Source organism: Sesamum indicum, linkage group LG1 (genome assembly GCF_026168435.1).
Source record: "Sesamum indicum cultivar Baizhima isolate 11 linkage group LG1, ASM2616843v1, whole genome shotgun sequence".
In the NCBI taxonomy this organism is placed as follows: Eukaryota; Viridiplantae; Streptophyta; class Magnoliopsida; order Lamiales; family Pedaliaceae; genus Sesamum; species Sesamum indicum.
In genome coordinates, this window is record NC_142657.1 from 23,012,174 (window position 1) to 23,032,056 (window position 19,883).

Genomic DNA, 19,883 nt, shown 5'->3' on the forward strand with positions numbered 1-19,883 from the left:
ACAAACATCAAGAATAAACTTCATCAGTTCGTTGCACTCACGAAGACGAGTCCAAATCTGACTACATTGCGTAGTTGGATAGTTGGAGATTCTTGTTGAAATTAGAGGGTTCGTGTAACAGAAACTGTACATTAGTTGGTGTCGGTGAAAGAAAACAGGACATGAAAAGGAAACTGAACACCTTAATTCTTTTACTTTATAAAACATGAGCCAAACATACATTTCTTAAAGCATCATCTCAAACTATATATTACAGAAATGCAGCAACTGCTTATTTATATGGCTATATTCCCAACGGTAAGGTACATAATGGCTTCAAAACTCAAATTCAATATATGGTATTATAAACTATAGTCTATGCATTGTTTTATTCATGCACTCGTATGCAAACAGACGTTCACCAAGTGAAGCTGATGGATTCAAAATGGAGATTATCAGCCAGTCCAGATGAACATATGGCTGCAACATCCTGCCTCATCCTCTTGGGCCCACTAACAAGTGCTCCAACACTCGAATCTTTGATCTCCGACAAGATTCCTACAGTAAAAGTCCACATCAATTTCTTCATCTGCCAAGTTCAAAGTCTCCCTCCACACTAAATTAATGAAAATTTATAACACAACAGTTGCTTCAAAATTGAACTTTGCTTACTTTTGAGGTTGGGCCTTTGACCATAATGTACATTGATAGATTTGATGGTTGATTGTAGGGGGAGGCTCTCCATTTCTACATCATCATGATGAAATGATGAGTTTGATGACCTACTCGTCACGGATTCCTCCATGTCCTGGATTTGCTTGGCTTCCTTGGCATTCTGTTTCTTGTTCCAGAGAAAAGCAGCACTAGCAGCTATCATTATGGAGAAGCATATGAATAACATGTTCATTGAACCTTTCTTGGTGTAGGAATAGAGCTTATTGGTGTTTTGATCAATAGGGTAAACCACATACTGGGTGAAAACTCCCAAGAGCACAAGGTAAATGATGAAAGATGATGAGATTATTGCAGCAAGCCATAGCCAACTGTTGGGGCCTAAAGTGGGAGATATAGGTGCATCAGATGCATCTGGCTTGAACCATATGGTTCGAGGGCTTTGTAACTTGTCTTTTGATTGCCCTTTTTCCCTTGTGACATAGGCCTCAATTTGCAAGTCTAAGTTGCCTGAATTTGAAGGAGTGCCTGAAGTTGGGAGGATAAGGTCCAATATGGAGAGGTGTGAAGAGTTCTTGAATACACTAATGAGCATGATCCTAGGAGTCTTGCATTTTAGTGTAGAGCTAATAAAGAGGAGCTCTCTGATTATAGAAATGAATGGTGTGATCCCACTTCCTCCACTAATCATCACCAACACATCATGCCTGTAAAAGTCCACCAAACATGTGAATCAAGAAACTAACATACTCTTTGTGCATATCAGACACACGTACTACATATGTGCTATTGTGTGTGTGCATGCAGATCATATATGGACAATTTTTGTTTCTTGAACCTGAGGAAATGAGTTGAAGCTGGTCCATACGGTCCTTCTACGGACACTTGAAGGCGATCAATAGACGAAGGTGATGAGATTATGTCGTACAGCTTCTGAGTCCAACTGCCCTCACATTTAATCACAACGCTTAGCCTTTCTGGTTCTAAGTTACTACTTGAAGTAATGGTGAAAGGATGCCACTGCAGTTTGGAAATGGTGGGCACATTTATGAAGACGGTACTTGTAGGATTATACTTCAAACCTGCAAAAATAAATAATTAGGGATAGATGATGTGCAAAAGTTCATATGTAGGTTCAACATTACCTCGACTCTTGGAGAAGTTGAGTTCAATAGTTTCACACGGTAGAACACGTGCAGAGACTAATCGGACTTTCTCTCTCGACTGCAAGAATCTCAGATATCGATCGATAATGAAAAGATAGAAGCCAGGAAGCATAATGCAGGTAAAGCCAATGCCAATATGTAGTATGAAGAAAATGATGAAGAAAATGTAGAGGTAGTGAGTGTAGAAAAAGAGCTCAAACATCCTCCTTCTTATGGTAGGGTAAGTTGTGATCCATAAGGCCAATCCACACAACAAAGAGATCTCTCCTGCTATATTTGATACATAGTGGTCACCCCATTTCAGCATCTACATAAAATTCAAACAAAAAAAATTAGGGGGAAAAGAAAAGGGACGTCGATTTTGGATTGGATTTTTTGAAAAATGTTATTCTAGTAAGTAAAATATTTACTTATATGTAAAAAGAAAATTTTAATTCTTTCTTTGAAAAGTTGGAAAAAATATAGCGTCATGATGATGCCATAATGACGCCATGATCATTTAATATTTATCAAATTTTACAATGAATCAATAAAGCAACTCAACCTACTTATCTCAATGTCCAAGATTTGTGTCTCCACTTTCATCTTTGAAAAAGCTTTGTGACCCCATATTGAAATGGATTGGTTCATGGCCAAATTTTGATGAATGGTCCCAATTCTAGAAGCCATGATAGCAAAAAAAGACTAATACCAATTACTAAAGAGTTTTCTCATTTTCTCCCCCAAAGCCCCTTTAGTGACAATTACCTACTACCAAAAATACAGACACAAAGAGAGGACAATGGGTGGGCACATATTTGGAGCACTTTAGGTTTGCCACTCATATGTTTGGATTTTACATTGGTGGTGGGCTCACAGGGACTAACTTCCTAAAGTAGTGGAGTTTTGTCATAGAACAGAATTGTTGTCATGAATTGAGAGTTTGAAATGAAACAGAGTATAAACAGGGCAGAATTGATGGTAATAATTAATTGATCTTGTGCTGGTTTTATCTTTTTCAAAGGATTGTTTGGTGGGGTACAAAGTAAATTGTAATTGAAGTCAAAAGGCATTCACATACAAGCCAAGAGGTAATTATGACTTAAGGTTCAATATTAAGGGACTTTGAGCAAGAATCGGAAATCAAGAAAATTAGTGAATAACAATTTATGTTCTTAATATTGTAAATGAATATATTATTCCCTATAAAAAAAATTAATTTATCCTTTTGAATTTTTCAAAATGAAGCAATTTACTTACCTGTCTAAAGAGGTAAATTGTTTTATTTTAAAAAATATAGGGAGATAAATTGTTGTGTTTTAAAAAATACAGAAAAATAAATTACTAATTTTTTTTTATAAAAGAATAATTTGTTTATTTACAATAGGTTGCTTGCATTTGCTTCCAAGGAAATTACTTCTTTTAAAATTTGGGAGATTATGAAAATGGTGCAATGTGGTTAAGATTCTTGTAAACGAAGTGTTTATATTGACCACTTCACCTAACTAGTTATAAGTGGCACCTCATAATAATTGATCAATTGCTCATTCTTTGCTTCATTAACCCATCCCACTCAAACAACCTACCCCCCCCCCCCCCCCACAAAAAGAAAAACCAACCAAAAAGAAAATCCATTTTCCCAAAATAACACGTGTTGGTTGGGAATACCTTCAAGAAATAGTGCACTACTCCACTCCCAACACCCCAAATAACAAAACTAAATAAATAAAAATATATAATAAAGTCATTCGTAGATTTAGACAGTTAAGAGTACTCACTTGGATTGTCTTTTGACAGTTTGAATCTCTTATTACAAATTGGGTTGTCTCTTAACGGTTGGAATGTCTTATTACAAATTCATAGTACTATTGTGTATATTCTGAATTTTTTCAATTAATGTGTCAAAGAAAATTCAGAATAAATTAAAGCATAACATCCAGAATAATTTCTGATAATAATGGGGTAAAGTAAATCAAGAAATAAAGAGAGCATCATTAATATTCTTGTACAAGTTATAGCCTACAAAAAGGGTTGTAAAACTATGTCTCCATGCATCTATAATTTTAATCCAAAAAATGCATTAATTAATTAAGAGTGTGTATTAATAATAATAACATAAACGATTAGATTAAGAAATGTAATTGATTACCTCAGATAATCTATTAGTGATGGACCAGTAAAGAATGTAGAGAAATCCATGAGCAGTGAAGAGTGACATGGCTAAGTTTCCAAGCCAAATATGGTATTTGATGCTGGCTTCTGAAGTTAGCCCCAACATTGGCAAGATTGATGATCCTCTTGTCACTGGATAGAACAGAAATGTCAGGCACAAATTCCCTGTTACTCCTGTTACTATTGCCACTCTATCCAATTTTGTTTGCCACCTGCATATATATATATATATATATATATATATATCCCAACAACAATTGCATTACAATACATTACATGGGAGTCTGAAGATTTTTGTTGGCTGTAATAATTTGTACATGTTGTTAAGGATCAGGAACATACACTTTTTCACCTCTGGTCATTGATCGTACTGGAACTTGCTTGTACCAATGCCGCACATAATCTGCAAAGTACCAGACACAGAGCGAGATGAACATGGTGAATAGAGCCAGCTCTGTCAGATTTACAATCCCAAGCCCTTTAACGATCATCGGCCGTCTAATGAACTTCAGGTTTTCAATCCTTTTGCTGCTGCCCATTAAATGAAACATGCAGAATTGTATATATAAGTGTGAATCATAAAGAAATAGATGAGAAAAGAGGCCTCAGATGCAAGAGCCAAGTACTTCATACCTTTGAATGAAACTACTTCTTCTCTTTCCCAAGTGGAGATATAAACATCCCAAAACAGCAATGAACAAGATGGGAAATGTGAAGTCCAGCATTATGGGACCTGTCATGTAGTGAAAACGATTCAGACAGCATGAGTTTTTGCACAAAAGAACAGGCAGATAAAAAGAAACAAACAGTTACCTTGAATTCCAAAGAAAGTTGAGTTTGTATCAGCAAGAATATGAAGCAACCAGTCATTGTAGTATGTGTCAGTTGGCATGATAATCCACATCATAATATTACCAAGAAAAACCACAAGGGCCAGCACCAAAATTGCTCCTCTGATAGCAGAAGTAACTGTAGAGGAAGCCATTGATGTTGTTCTTTGATGTCTCGTCTCTCTACCTCAAGTCTTTAGAGTCTGGAGTGAAGCTTCTTCTGGTGGGAGGCAAGTAATTTCTACTATGGGAAAATGATGTGCATATATAACCTGTTGGTCGAAAATATGGGAAGCTTTTGGTGACTTGACAAGGTTGTTGCAACCAATAATGGACCACTGACCCCTCATCCCATATACATCTCCATTCAAATCTTTTTAAATACTAATATGTATTCTTACATACTTCTTTGATGTCAGCATTTTCCTTGCAGTTTTTGGTCAAGTGTTTGAGAATTCAAGTAGTATTTAGGTAGAAACTGATTGAAATTAAAGAGTCAGGATGATTTAGCACTAATTAACTTAGAGCCGAAAAGAGTGAATTTTTCTTTTCAATTGCTTGATTTTTGTGTATATATTATCATTATTAACTAGGTTGAGGAGTGCACACGTTAATTACCTTTTCACACTTGGCTACCATAAGTTGGTTGGTATATAGAGCTCCTATGAGACAAGATGATCATTGTCAGCCATTTCTGTAATAAAGAAGATAGAATGAGAAATAGAGTTTATTTATTTAAAGGGGAAAAGTGATGATGACCACTAGCGAGAAGCAAATTTTGAGAAATTGATGATGTCGCTTCAGGAAATATTGTTCTAATGGCATAAATTTAGGTGAATGAGTGAAGTAGTTGAAGTGGGCCGGATTCAATAGAACTTCATGGAAACAACTAGACATCCTTATACCTTATCATTACATAATTTGTTCTTTAGGGGAGTCTTGTTCATTACCACACCAGAGGACTTGAACTATGAAGAAGAGACATGTGTATATGTGGCAATTAAGAAAGCTTGTTACAACGACCCAAAATCTTCAGTTTGGTAATGCTCTCTTTTCTCATGCTTTTGTGGGAGTTTTGATGAAGTTTCACTTATCAACCCCTTTTAATTTCTTCAACAAGAACAAGTTCTATTCCACCTAACAGACTTCCTAATGCTGAAGTCTGTGTTGTTGGAACATGGAGTATGACATAATATTACATGTTGGTCAAGTTTTCACGGTCCAACATTGTTCGTCACACACTTTACTGTCAGTGGAAAGTTTGTAACTTTACTATGTCTTGAACCATGTAACTTATACTTCTTACACATATTTCATAGTATGTCTTGCTATTAATTCTTTAACATGCATTCATCGATCGCCTAGAAGTGAAGCCTTTTTCAACAAAACATGGTACGACATTTGGTGTTATTCATGTTTGCATGTTACACAAAGGAAGAAAACCTATCTTCCCCATTTACAGGTCGTGTTTGAACAGCCTCATCGACCAAAAAGAAGAGGAAACAAGAAAAAGATAAGAAAACCAGAAAAAAAAAATCCCAAACTCAGCAGAATGAGGCCAGTTTTGCATCTTCTCTGTATAGAAAATGATGATAAAAATCACCAACTAAAGCTGATGGACTCAAAGTGCAAATTAGCTGCCAAACCAGATGAACATATGTTTGCAACCTCATGTCTCATTTTCTTCGGACCACAGACAAGAACCCCAACACTTGATTCCTTGCGCTCGAACAGAAATCCTACAAATGAACCAATTTTTTTTTAAGGACTTTTAACTCAAATTAAGAATGCCAAAAGTCTTGCATAATCATAGTCCATTTCAGTTTACTTACTTTTGAGGTCAGGCCTTTCACCATAGTGCACGTTGATAGATTGGGACAGTGACTGTTGAGGCAAGCTCTCCAACTCTCTGTCTGCATTATAATACCATGAATTTGGTGAGGCCTGAGGAGTTGCCCCCTCCAAGTTCTGTATTTGTACACTTTCCCTTGCATTTCCACTCTTGTTCCAAAGGAAAACGGTGGTTGCAGCGATAACGATGCCAATGCATAGGAATAATATGTGCAGCAGAGCTCTTGAGGCAGAGCGGTAGATGGTATTAGTGTTGTGATCAATGGGGTATATATAGTATCGTGTCAAAATGCCAATGAAAATGAGGTAGATTATGAAGGATGACGAGATTATGGCACCGAGCCAGAGCCAATTGTTTTGGCCTAGAATGGGAGACATTGGTGCATCAGATGGATTAGGCTTGAACCAGATGGTGCGAACGAGCTTTGTTTCTTGAGTAGTCGAGTGTTTTTCTCTCGTTACGTAGGCCTCAATCTGCAACCCTGACTTGAAAATCTCTGATGGGGCACCAGAAATAGGGAGGATCAGGTCTAGTATGGTCAAGTCGGTAGAGTTCTTGAATGCGCTGATCAGGAGGACTTTTGGGGTCTTGAGTTTCAACATTTCGCCTGTGTAGACAAGCTCCCGGATGATGGAGATAAACGGGGTTATTCCACTACCTCCGCTGACCATGACCAACAGGTCATGCCTAGAGAAACAGGATTCTGTCAGTACTGTCTCATCTACCTCATTTAAAAGCTTAAACTATTAACAAAATTCGGAGTGTAAAATGGAAGATATGACAGAGGCATGTATAGTACCTTAGAAAATCGGTTGAAGGAGGTCCGTAAGGCCCTTCAACGGAAGCTTCAAGCCGATCAACGGGTGAAGGAGAAGAGAGCAACTGGTGGAGCTTATTAGACCAACTTCCCTCTACCTTTACAATGACACTGAGCTTATCAGACTCCAGATTACTGCTTGAAGTAATGGTAAAAGGATGCCACTGCAGCTTAGAAATGCTAGGGACATTCAAGAACATGATGCTGGTAGGAGTGTAACTCAAACCTGGAAACACAAGAACCAAATAACACAAATCAGTTGCCTTCACTTTTTCAAATAAGTACAGTTAAAACAACAATGAATAATTACACGGACACTCCTTGAGATAACGGATACCTTTACTCTTAGAGAAGTTGAGTTCAACAGTTTGACAGGGCAGAACTCTGGCGGACAAGAGACGAACGCCTCGTCTAGATTGCAAGAACCTGAGATAGCGATCGATCATGAAGAGGAAGAAGCCAGGGAGCATGATGCAAGCATAACTGATGCCAACATGGAGCACAAAGAAGATGAGAAAGAGAATGTAGAGGTGATGAGTGTAGAAGAAGAGCTCAAATGTTTTCCTCCTTATCCGGGGGAATGTCGCACCCCACAGCATCAGTCCGGCTAATAGGGATAGCTCTCCAGCTACATTGGATATCCCAGTTTTCTCCCATTTCAGCATCTGAACTTGGAACCAACAAAGAAATTGAATATAAGTTGTTCAATTCATATGACTGATTATGTTTAGGCAAGAAAATAAAATTTTTACCTCAGAAATTTGATGTGTGGAGGCCCAAAAGATGATGTAACAAAGGCCATGGGCTGTGAAAAACATCATGACAATATGGCCTAACCATATGTGGTACTTGACACTAGCCTCGGAGGTGAGCCCAAAAAGAGGCAGCACCGACGAGCCACGTGTCACCGGGAAGAAGAGGAATGACAAGGCTATGTTTCCTACCAGTCCAAGGCGGAGGGCCGCTGTGTCCAGCTTCGCTTCCCACCTGCCATGCATCATCAATTATGTAAAATATGAATATAGTAATTAAATTAAATTAAATACAAAGATTTGTTCTTACAGTTTTTCTCCAGTTTCTGCAGCTGATTTTGGTGTAATATTTTCAAAACTGAGGTGCAAGTAGTTAGCCAAATTCCAAACAAGAAGAGCAATGAACATGAGGAAAAATGCAAGCTCAATCCGAGACACTATCCCCAATCCTTGGATGATCATGGGCCTCTTCCAGATTGCGAATCGACGGTCTCCGTTGGCTTTGCTGTGAGTGTGATCATGAATATGTATTGATTTGTTTGATAGATGAAGGTAGAGACAGCCGAAGAGAGCAATAAGTAGAACCGGGAACGTGAACACCAAATAAGTTGCACCTACGTGCAAATTACATACATTAATTGTTAATACAACACATGGGATGGAATTATAATTTGAGTAATTAATGAATGCATGCTCCACTCTCGTTCAGCTAGTAATAACATATGATTAATATCATGCATACATATATATATATATATATATGATTGGAAAAAAAATAAAAAGGTAAGAAATTTTGGTGGGGAGTGGAATGAATGAATTACCTTGGGTGGTTCCAAAGTAAGTGGAAGTGGTATGAGCTCGGAGGTGGGGCAACCAAGTCTGCCTATAGGTGTATGTGGGCATCATCACCCACAAGAAGAGGTATCCGGCCAAGAGCCCCACCACGACCGCCATTATCGCCGCCCTGATCATGCTGTTGTTGGCGCCACGCAGGGAAGCTGGTGGTGATGTTGGATCCATCTTTCTTTGTCTTGAATTGAATAATTAATTAGTGGGTTGGAGAGGAGGAGGAGGAGGAGGATGAATAAGTAGTGTGTGATATGAGGAGAATGTTGATGAGGGACTAATGATGCATGAGGTTATATATATAGGAAGCAGGGAATTTGAATGACAACATGTACTTGCTAATTTTGTACACTTCCAACTAGGCTTAGCACATGCAGCAAGAACCATGCATCACACATACAGACCTGTGTGTGAAAGTCAATGAATGTGGGATATATGTTTATATATGTATGTGTGTGCGTGTATTGAATAACATTTGATTGGATTGATGAGAATGAAAAGAAGTTGACATTGTTTCATGATCGGGGGGTTCAAAAATCTCATGTGGATGGACATGGAATGTGTTGAGGTAACTGTCTGTTGTATAAATTGCATGTTTCATGCAAACCTGATTCTACGTACGTCACTTGGAATTGGAGTTAATTGGAGGCTTCAACATTAAGTCCACCTCTCCAAATTATAACTTAGATTGTTATGATGGATGTGTGTCATCACCATTACCCATATAAAAGAGAAGAATTATATGGAGAGTGTTTATTACGGTAATAATTAATTGAGTTTGAAGAAGTAATTAATATATATATAGGTGGGAAATTAAATTAAAAATTGAGATTGAAATGTGTGGGGGGATTGTGTTTTGGTGCGTCCAAGAATGGTGGCCTGCGTGCCTCACTTGTGCCTGCACGTGTCCAACCATATTCTTTTCTTTTTTGTGAATCGTTTCATGAAGAAAACAAGTGGTTGCGAGTTTACACTGTTTGGATTTACACTCTCATTACAATTACTTAACTGCATTTCTTTTTTTGGAGTTAATAAGTATGGGTTTTTATTTGAATCCTTATATAATAATTTTAAAAAGTAAATTATACCCATTTTATATAAAATTTAGTATAATTACAAATACTGTATTATTATTTAAAAATTATAAATACTCCTCAAATGAGAGATAATTATATAATTCCTGAATGTTAAGATAAAGATTACTACTTTACTCTTACTAATATTTTTAAAAAATATATATTTAAAAAATTATTAAAAAAATAGTGTAAGCAAGGTAAATAATCCATAGAGATATTAGTCCATAAAATATTGTAGAAAAATCCAAAACATATATAAAATCATAATTTATAATTAAAAAGAGTATTTTTGTTATTTTATCACAAATTGAATAAAAATTTAATATAGATTAACGGAATAAATTCATTATTAGACATGCATTAAAATCGTAATAGTATTTATAACTTTTCAAATAATGAATAATTATTATAATTTATGTTAAACGTTGAGGTGGTAAATAAATTAAAAATTCGATACGATATTATAGTCATTGGAAATCATTAATCTTTTCAAGCCTTTATGTTGCATTGCTATTTAATTACATTAAAGAGTGTTACAAGTACAATTCAATATATATATAATTAGAACAGAAAGATTGGAATTTGTTGGTGATGACGCGTGCCCGGCCTTTCAGCACTAGTAGAAATGTAGCGTGCAGAAGAATGAGAAGGCGCATTGAGGGGCCAAGAAAAACACAAACCGGACATACACTCGCACTTTAAGGGGCGAAGAGCAGTCAGAATGTAATGGAGTTGACCTGATTATAAAAGCAACATGCTTCAAGATTAGTGCGTCTATGCCCAAACAATCAAATCCAAAACTTCTCTTTCCTTTTCCGTTCCATGTGGCTTAACATGCTTCATTCATAAATCATAAATCCCAACCATTTTCAATGACCCACCTTCAACTTCAACCAAATATTACTCGTGTTTGCTAAGCAAAGTGATTTCTCAAACTAAGGTCAAGCAGATTGAAAGACTGATATGGTCCAATAACAAACTGAGGCCTGGTCAGACGACTCCACTGATTGTCCTCATAAACATGGATCAACTTGAATGAAACCTTTGAGCTGGGTTGAACTATTAATAGCCCAGTTTAAGATTCTACGACCTAAACCCAAATAAAATGTCCACATCCACATTCTTAGAAACCCTTCAACTTAGTCTTTTAATTCTCACTCTCACCCTTGAAATAGGGAACAACAAAGAAATCCTACTGCTCTACCAGAATCAAGAAAGACCTCAGACGTGTTCTAGGTCTCACACGCTGATGCAATTTCAAGCTGGATTAAGATGCATGCCTGTTGTTTAGGTTGTTCAACTCAGATGACTCCCCTACCTGATTAGCACAACCTGCATGTACTCTTTGGAACTAAACAAGACTACTGGCCCTTTTTTCATGCTTTTACTTCTTTAGGAAGCAAGCTTATGGTCTTGCACTATGGTAGTAACATCTTTGAGCTAATGACGGGCAAAATTCCAAGTCGAGAACATCATATTATGTGAGTCGCATAACCCAAGTTCAGAACATCATAATATGCAAGTCAGTATAAGTATCTCTAACCACGAAAGACACCCAGATAAACAAGTCATATAATCACACAAAGAGAATACTGGACTAAAGTTTGTTCAGCATTCTCTATAGTATGAAAAAGTGCTTAAGAGCTCCCGAACAATTGCTTTACAGTGGCACCTCCACTGGAACTTGGATAATTGTTTTGGCCTAACAATACTATAAATGCTGTAGATGTGCCGGTGCAAGAAACTGAGACATGCATAAGTGGGAGATACATGAAAAGAAGGAAAGAGCATAAATACAAAAGTATATGAAAATATTGCCGCAATCAGTGCAAAAACTAGCTGGGAAAACGAGAGTGTATACTGGAGAGAACACTAATTACTTGATTGACAAACAAAACCTCAGTCAGAATATCCAATGACACATTCATAATAAGATATCCATGCCACAAATCTTTGCAGAAATATTTTCTTACACAAGATTGGAGATAATAATATATGGTAGTAATAACCTGTATTCCACACTTGATTAACTAAATGAAACAAATATAGGTTTGAAGATTATGGCCATAGGAGAAAAAAACAAAGATATAGTAGGGTGTAGAATAATTGAAGTGGCATCGCTAAAACTACAATCCTTCACATGTATTTACTTAAAGCATAAGACAATAGCAGCTTCTTGAGACACGAAATAACTATCACCAGAATCTTCAAATAAAAAAGACCAGAAGAGTGAGTTGATTCTGCAAAGCCATCAAACTTTAATGGGTCAGAAACGATTGCCACTCTTCAAATCAGCTTCAGAAACATCCACAGGCAACCGCGACCACGCCACAGCACCACTCCTTCTCCACTGCAAAAACACAGACACAGATAGCAACAAGAATACAGCAGCAACCAGAGGAAGCAAAACTCCTGCATGCCCCCTTCTCCAGCTCCTCCAAACAAAATCTGAGCAAACCTCCCCATCAAAACTACCCATCGAATTATTCAACTTCCATATCTCAACCCCATTGAGAATGGCATCAACAGCTCGCGGCAAGCTCATGTTTGACGGCCCCACACTCACAAGCAAATTTCCGGAACTATCCCCATCAACCAGAAAATCAGCATAGAACGGCGAAGCCAACAGTCTATTTGTCATATACGATAAATCCAAGTTCTCATAAGCTAAATTCCCATTCACATACACGTTGAAGTAAAGCATGCCTGCAGCCACACTTGCTATATCACAAAAATGCATCCGCACCATATAACTATAACCCTTCTCCACTCGAAACGACCATGTTAAATTCCCATTCGGAATCGAATCATCAGAGCTTTTAATTACTCTCGCGGTATTGTACACATTATCCGGCCCCACTTCCCTACTCGCCCCACCCATTTGGTACATAATTCGGCCCCCAAAATGAATCTCTTTGGAGCCATCACTTGATACCAAGTAATCATCATCTGTCACCCAAGTCCTCCATAGAGAATCATTAAACGGGGTCACCTTAAAACCTCCCACATTCACTCTGTGCACAGTCTCAAAACCATTTTTCAGTAACCCATTAACCCACTCATTCTTCTCAGAATCAACCAACTGCGCCACGTCGGCAATTAAATCTTGCGGAGCCGAAATCACTTCAATCGCGTTCACGAAACCGAATTTCGATTTCCCTGAGGGCACAAACGCGATTTTCAACTCCTTGGAAGCAACCGGGATAACAAACTCCTTAATTACTGGGAAATTATCGGTTTTCGGGATGCGAAAGTTGCGTAATAACAAAAATTTATTGGCGACGACATGAAATTCAGCTTCAAGTAAATCGTTATAATTATTCCGAAATGGGTGAAAATGGAGGCGTACCAAATGGTGGGTTCCCCTATCCCTGATCGGGAACGTGTAATGCGCGGGATGATCGAAGGCTCTAGCGGTTGAATAGAAGGGGGAAGGGGAAGTGAGCTGTGAATCGGTGCTCTCGAGTTGTATCGTCAGGGTCGAGGTGAGGAATCGGGAGGCGTCGCCGGTGAATACTCGGTGATCGAGGTCCGAAGTTCCGGCGGAATGAGTACCACAGTTGACGAGGTAGTGATCGACAGGGGAGAAGGCAGAGGCGATGGAGAGGAGAGAGATGACGGAGACGTAGAGAGAGAAAGTGGTGGAGGAGGAGGAGAAGAAGAAGAAGATTTTCGTGGTCGCCATCGGAACGAGCTTCGGATGGAATTGTGATAGAGTTTCTGACTTTTGGTCGAAATTAGAACGGAAAATAGAAACGTCAAACGCGTGGGCCCACGGAATAATTGCTAGTAGAATTATATAACTCGCTTTTACCAAACAACGTTGTATTACTTACTTGGCACAGGCTAGCGCTTGCTGTATAGTCGCGTTTCTCAGACAGTCCAAATTGGATGTTATTTAGCTTCAGCTTTAAATATATCATCAATTACTTATCTATTTTCCAAAATTACATCAATCAACATTTGATTTCTAAATGAAAATTTTATATTATCTTATGCATGGAATGATGTAAAGATTCAATTCATAATTCTATGCTTCAAATGATCTGAAAATATTTTGATTCTCATTATAAATTATTCTTAGTATCCAAATGAAGTCGTTTGCAACTATTTATCTAAATTTTTTATTTGAATTTTCATTCCAAATAAAGTCTTATATAATATAATAATTATAGTAATATATGATCATAGAGTATTTTTGTAACATACCTTAATCCTCCGCCATTTTCTTATCTTGAATTTCAATAAAATTAAAAAATCATATGAAGTATTTAGGCAATAATATTTGAGTCTGTATAAACTCATTCTCCCCAATAAATTTTAAAAACAATACCAATTATTTTCCTACAAAAGGAAATTCCACATGCAGACAACTGCACTGACAACACCCACCTCGTTATTCATAATTTTCTTATTAAAAAAACAAAAAACAGATAGTGAACAGGTACTGCTAAATCCAAAGTAATGCTCTCCCTCCTCCTATCTCCTACCTCCTTCTTTCCTTCCTTTTTATTTATTTTATAATAAATGAATAATTACGCTTCGATCTCTTAAAATTTGGTGAATTACACATAATTTTTCTGTGATTTAAAAAATTACATCAAACACATTTAAGATTTGTTTCAATCTAACAAACAAGTCTCTTAATCAGTCGAAATTCACCGAGTTTGTTGACATTAAGAAAAAAAATAAAAAAAATATATTTACCCCCGGATTGACTTATAGTAGGTCAAATATATTTTTTTATGATCAAATTACCCTCATACGTCTTCACGCTGTAATGCATGTGATCGGATATATATTTTTCACTATTATAAGAATAGTTTAATTTGAAAAGAATTATTTGACTTGTAATAAGTAATTAATGTTGAATTAATATCACCAAATTCAATGAATTTTAACTAATGAGTGAATTTATTTGTTAGATGAAAGCAAACCTTAGGAGTGCTAAATATAATCTTTTAATTTATAAAAAATTTATATATAATTATATCAAATCTTAAAAGAGGTGCGTGTAATTAATTCTAAAATAAAAATATTACCCTAATTAATAAATGCTCTGTCCTGATTCCCATATTTATATAAATTATATTCCATGAACCCTCTTAGTCCGAACCTCATGGTCCCGTTTTTACTTGGCCAGCCCAATAAATAGTCCAACTCAGAAACATAGATGAGGGTGAGGGTGAGTGTGAGATCGACACGTGTAGGGGAGATGAGGTTCATGCCAATTACCGTCATCCCGACCGTTAACACTGGGGGGTGGGGTCCATAAAGCTCTCCAATTTCAATTTCTTACTTCCCCACCCTCTACTCGCTTCATACTTATCAAAAATAGATTTTATATACCAAGTATTTGATATTATTATTATTATTATTATTATTATAATTAAATAAAAGTAATGAATGATTTGGTAGTTAGGTAAAGATAATAATGTGGGCATTTAAGTTGGTGAAAAAATGAAGAAAAAAATATGAATATTGAGAGGATTTGTATATCTAAAAAAGAAAAATTAAAAAGAAGACAAGAAAAAGGCTGTCTTTACTCTTTAGCTCCGAAAAAAGGAAAACCAAAAATATAAATTAATTCCTTTTTGGACAGTCGTAAAACAAAAACCAAACACGCAGGCGCACTGACACACGATGCTAGTTTTGTATAGATAGATTCTCTCTCTCTCTCTCGCACACACAGTCAATCGCCGGAAAACCCATTTCCGGCAGACCCCACTTCAGTTCAAACTCTTAAATCTCATCTCCTTCGATCTCTCTGTTCCCCGGCAATAAAAAACGACTTCTCTTGTTCGTGCGCACACACAGAGTGATATATGTTTCATATGCACACTGAATTAACATTGATTTTCTTCTCCGGAAGCCTCGCGATTCAAGATTCATGTAATCCAGCTTCGCTTCCCCTTTGCATGGCTGGGTTTTAACCTTTTACACACTAACAGACCCAGCGTAAATATTCCTATACATTCAGATACATAGATATATACGGGGTTTGGTTAATTTGTAGTAAATTACAGTAAAGATGTCAGTGTTAGATACGGCGTTTGTGGACACCGAGCTCTCGAAGAAGACCTCGATCTTTGGGCTGCATCTCTGGGTCGTCATTGGAATAGTCGTCGGAGCAGTGATTGTGCTCATCCTCTTCCTAATCTCTCTTTGCATCACTGCCTCGCGCCGCCGGAGCAGCGGCAAGGGTAAACTACACCGGCCCGCCAGTGAGATTACTCCCGTCGTATCCAAGGAAATCCAGGAGATCGTCCGCGACTCCGCCGCCGCCGATCATCGTCCCATTCTGCCTCCGGTATATTTTTAAGATCTATTTCTTCTCACACATTTATGATTTTCTTTTGCACTCGTTTTTTCCCCTGAAACCAAATTCTTCTGCAGTAATTTGAGTTTGTTTTCCGCTAGACCAGAGCATAGCATAGTTGTTAATGAAGTGAAAAAATTTTGAACGGTTGAACCCACTAAATTCGTGAGTCTAGTATTAGTTCCTTTTTGGCGTGTGATTTTATCTAATTTAATGGACGGGTTAGGTCAAATTGATTCTCCTTTTACAGAATGAACATCACTTATTGCAAAATTCAAATGATGGTTCATTTCTAATCCAATTTCAGATATAGTTACGCCATACTGTTAGTAGTAACATCAAGAAGTCAAGAATGGTGATTAAGTTTTCGTCTTTCCTTTTGAATTTTTCCAGGCCGTGCCGGAGATACAGATAGATATGGGGAAGGTGGAGCACAGAGTGGTGTTTTCTGATAGGGGGGCATCTAGCGGCGAAAGCAGAGCTACTAGTGGGGCTGAAACTGGATCATTTGGAGGTAGCGGGTCGTTGCCGGAGGTATCCCATTTGGGATGGGGAAGGTGGTATACTTTGAGAGAGCTTGAGGCGGCCTCTAATGGCTTGTCAGATGAGAATGTGATTGGTGAAGGTGGATATGGTATTGTATATTATGGCGTGTTGGCTGATAACACCAGAGTCGCTATAAAGAATTTGTTGAACAACAGGTTAGGAAGTTCCTCAATTTGCTTTAGTTTGAAACAGATTGTTAATACATAGTAGAGTTTGCCTGTCGGTGAAAGAATGTTTTCTTTGAATTGATAATTCTTGTTTTAGCTCGTTTTCATGGATGCGCAGTTGGGTGGTTGTATGATAGAAGATCTCTTAGCTTGGGATGTAGAAATGCATGTGTTTTCCTTCAGTTGCATGTTCGTTTGTTGCCAAATGTAGAGCATTCCGTTACTCAAATAAATGTAATTGAATTGTCGGCTTGGCTTGGCTCAGGGTAAAGGAGGAGGAACGTGATTTCCTTTTGCCTTGAATATCTTAATTAACCTTTACAAGTTCAAGTATAAGAAAATATGAGATACTAGCAGATTTTATTTCACTAGTGGGAAGGAATGTGTTGCTTGAAGTCAAATAACACTTTTATGCGCCAAAGTAACTGTTCTCTTCTTGCTTCCCAAAGTGGAAAATTTTAAGCCTTTATGAACTAAAACCAGGAAGGTTTGCTTCTCTGTGCATTATTCTCATTTTGCTTGAATCCTTAAACTCATGCTACCAGTGCACTCTCAGGGGTCAAGCTGAAAAAGAGTTCAAAGTGGAGGTGGAAGCAATTGGACGTGTCAGACACAAGAATCTCGTGAGATTGCTCGGATACTGTGTTGAAGGAGCTTACAGGTATTGTTCATTCATTTTTCTTTTTGCTGTCATTAAGCATGAAAACTTTAACTGTTCTTCATTGTTAATATGTTGCTCTGTGCAGGATGCTTGTCTATGAATACATCGATAACGGAAACTTGGACCAGTGGCTTCATGGAGATGTGGGGGAAGTCAGCCCTTTGACATGGGAGATCCGTATGAATATAATTATAGGAACTGCAAAAGGGTATGGGTAAACTGTGATTTCTATAGTCTTGCAAAAGTGTTCGTTTTCTTATATTTGGAACTCTTCTTTGTTGCAGCTTGGCTTATCTCCACGAGGGTCTTGAACCGAAAGTTGTTCACCGTGACATCAAGTCCAGTAACATACTGCTAGACCACAATTGGCACCCTAAGTTGTCGGATTTTGGGCTTGCTAAACTTTTAAATTCAGAAAGATCTTACGTGACGACTCGAGTGATGGGAACATTTGGGTTAGTCCATTGTTCCTAAAACATAAATGTTTGATATGCATCAATGTTATGAAACTGTGCTGCTTTTGATTGACTGTATTTTGTTATTTGCCAGTTATGTTGCTCCAGAATATGCTTGTACTGGTATGCTGAATGAGAAGAGTGATATCTATAGCTTTGGTATATTAATCATGGAGATCATTACTGCACGAGCTCCTGTGGATTATAGTCGGCCACCGGGAGAGGTTAGTTTCAAGGAGAGAAAAGCCTTAGTGACTTTGCAATAGGTTTGTGGAGCGAATACCTTGTTTGTTCTGCAACTCTGACTAATGAAAAATGGTTCCAGGTTAATCTAATTGATTGGCTGAAGATGATGGTTGGGAACAGGAAATCAGAGGAAGTAGTGGATCCTAAGTTGCCCGAACGGCCCGCTTCAAAGGTGCTGAAACGTGTGATCTTGGTAGCCCTTCGATGCGTTGATCCCGATGCCCAGAAGAGGCCCAAAATGGGTCATGTAATTCACATGCTGGAGTCGGAGGACTTACTGTCCCGCGACGTATGCCTCAAACTCTATTCACCCTCAATGACCTGCAATTTCAAGTTTAAAAATGCATAAACAAGTAGATTGCTCGTCATATTATTTTCATAAACTTCCTGTTACTAAAAGTTGATTACAAATGCAGGAAAGAAGAATTGCTCGTGACTCGTCAAGTTCCCTCCGAGAAGAACCATCTGCATCAAGAGTCGATCAACAAACGAAGCAGTGAAGGTATCTCTGATGCTAGTGAAGGAGATAGCATTAGGAGCCATAAGTTAACAGCTAGATAGATTTACAATTCAATATCGATGTTTTGTCATTCAAAAAATTTTCCTTCCCTATTTATTATATACCATTTTGTCATCAACTTCACTTGCATTGATCACAATTGTTTTGCCATTTAGTTGTCTCAAGTATCAATAGCCTTTGTAAAGTGAATTGAATCATTCTTTACTCTTATAGAAACTACAGTAAATTGTTGTGGCCTTTCCTGGAGATTAAAGAAGACCAGTTGTCACACAACAATTTATTTCATTTTCTGATTGGTCTCATCACTTTCCACTTCTATTCTAGCTGTTGCATTCAAGATAAATTAGGTGGCATGCACCACCACCGTCAAGATTACTTAATGTGTTCTCCGGTACTTGTAGACACTGCCACCGGATGCGCGCATGAGTGGGTCACCGATGTCCAGTGCGTAAAACACCCTGATGCATGATAGAATCACGGTTACCCTTGTACAACAAACTAGGTGGAACTCCTACCGGTTCGATAGATGAGCCTTGTCGATGCTGCACATGGTGGCACTACCGTGCACCAGTGCTGCATCATTTGACACATTCAGTGCACAAAGTATCAGGTGTAGCATTTCTTACAGCCTAATGGCCAAAGTGCTGAATCATTGGGGGTCGAAGCGAATTAGGGTTACTCTTAAATGAGGGGGTAGGGTGGAATAACTAGGTCAAAACATTTTGGGCAGCTGGTTTGGATGAAGTAAATGTGTGGATTCTTGTGGCGGTAGTGGTGGGTGGGTTCATCATCCATGGCAGGCTAGTAAGGTAGGCAAGCACATGCCAT

General features: G+C 37.8%; 4 protein-coding genes across 5 annotated transcripts; 1 reads left to right on the top strand and 3 right to left on the bottom strand.

Moving 5' to 3' along the window:
- Positions 1-169: 169 nt before the first annotated feature.
- On the bottom strand, positions 170-5,117 carry LOC105172854 (ferric reduction oxidase 2). Of its 2 annotated transcripts, none has more exons than XM_011094445.3 (8): positions 4,782-5,117; positions 4,602-4,701; positions 4,311-4,499; positions 3,946-4,180; positions 1,797-2,124; positions 1,490-1,733; positions 652-1,358; positions 170-537 (listed from the first exon to the last, which is right to left on the bottom strand). In XM_011094445.3, the coding sequence occupies exons 1-8, from the start codon at positions 4,951-4,953 to the stop codon at positions 398-400; spliced, it is 2,115 nt and encodes a 704-aa protein (XP_011092747.1). In that variant the 5' UTR covers positions 4,954-5,117; the 3' UTR covers positions 170-397. The 2 variants fall into 2 exon arrangements, with proteins under 2 accessions (XP_011092747.1, XP_011092755.1); XM_011094453.3 differs by having other exon boundaries at positions 4,311-4,496; positions 4,782-5,113.
- A 1,056-nt stretch (positions 5,118-6,173) lies between these two features.
- Positions 6,174-9,341, bottom strand: LOC105172876 (ferric reduction oxidase 2). Its single transcript, XM_011094477.3, has 7 exons — positions 9,041-9,341; positions 8,530-8,833; positions 8,220-8,454; positions 7,805-8,132; positions 7,450-7,693; positions 6,631-7,337; positions 6,174-6,537 (listed from the first exon to the last, which is right to left on the bottom strand). The coding sequence occupies exons 1-7, from the start codon at positions 9,237-9,239 to the stop codon at positions 6,398-6,400; spliced, it is 2,157 nt and encodes a 718-aa protein (XP_011092779.2). The 5' UTR covers positions 9,240-9,341; the 3' UTR covers positions 6,174-6,397.
- Positions 9,342-12,064: 2,723 nt separating this feature from the next.
- LOC105172886 (receptor-like kinase) lies at positions 12,065-13,869 on the bottom strand. Its single transcript, XM_011094490.3, has one exon. The coding sequence runs from the start codon at positions 13,824-13,826 to the stop codon at positions 12,408-12,410; it is 1,419 nt and encodes a 472-aa protein (XP_011092792.1). The 5' UTR covers positions 13,827-13,869; the 3' UTR covers positions 12,065-12,407.
- A 1,876-nt stretch (positions 13,870-15,745) lies between these two features.
- LOC105172894 (putative serine/threonine-protein kinase At1g01540) lies at positions 15,746-19,345 on the top strand. The gene is given in 9 exon segments (XM_011094502.3): positions 15,746-16,451; positions 16,854-17,161; positions 17,730-17,834; positions 17,920-18,042; positions 18,119-18,289; positions 18,384-18,513; positions 18,615-18,824; positions 18,952-19,017; positions 19,019-19,345. Coding segments are annotated over 9 exon segments (1,470 nt in total). The 5' UTR covers positions 15,746-16,172; the 3' UTR covers positions 19,097-19,345.
- The last annotated feature ends 538 nt before the right edge of the window (positions 19,346-19,883 follow it).

Bases quoted from the DNA above. Each gene is read 5' to 3' on its own strand.
- LOC105172876 (XM_011094477.3), bottom strand. From the start codon at position 9,239: ATGGATCCAACATCACCACCAGCTTCCCTGCGTGGCGCCAACAACAGC. The intron at 8,455-8,529 runs GTAAGAACAAAT...GATGCATGGCAG, and splicing joins GCAGAAACTGGAGAAAAACT to GTGGGAAGCGAAGCTGGACA. The intron at 6,538-6,630 runs GTAAGTAAACTG...GTTCATTTGTAG, and splicing joins TGAAAGGCCTGACCTCAAAA to GATTTCTGTTCGAGCGCAAG.
- LOC105172886 (XM_011094490.3), bottom strand. From the start codon at position 13,826: ATGGCGACCACGAAAATCTTCTTCTTCTTCTCCTCCTCCTCCACCACT.
- LOC105172854 (XM_011094445.3), bottom strand. From the start codon at position 4,953: ATGGCTTCCTCTACAGTTACTTCTGCTATCAGAGGAGCAATTTTGGTG. The intron at 4,500-4,601 runs GTATGAAGTACT...TTTAATGGGCAG, and splicing joins AGAAGTAGTTTCATTCAAAG to CAGCAAAAGGATTGAAAACC. The intron at 2,125-3,945 runs GTAATCAATTAC...AATTTTATGTAG, and splicing joins TCACTAATAGATTATCTGAG to ATGCTGAAATGGGGTGACCA.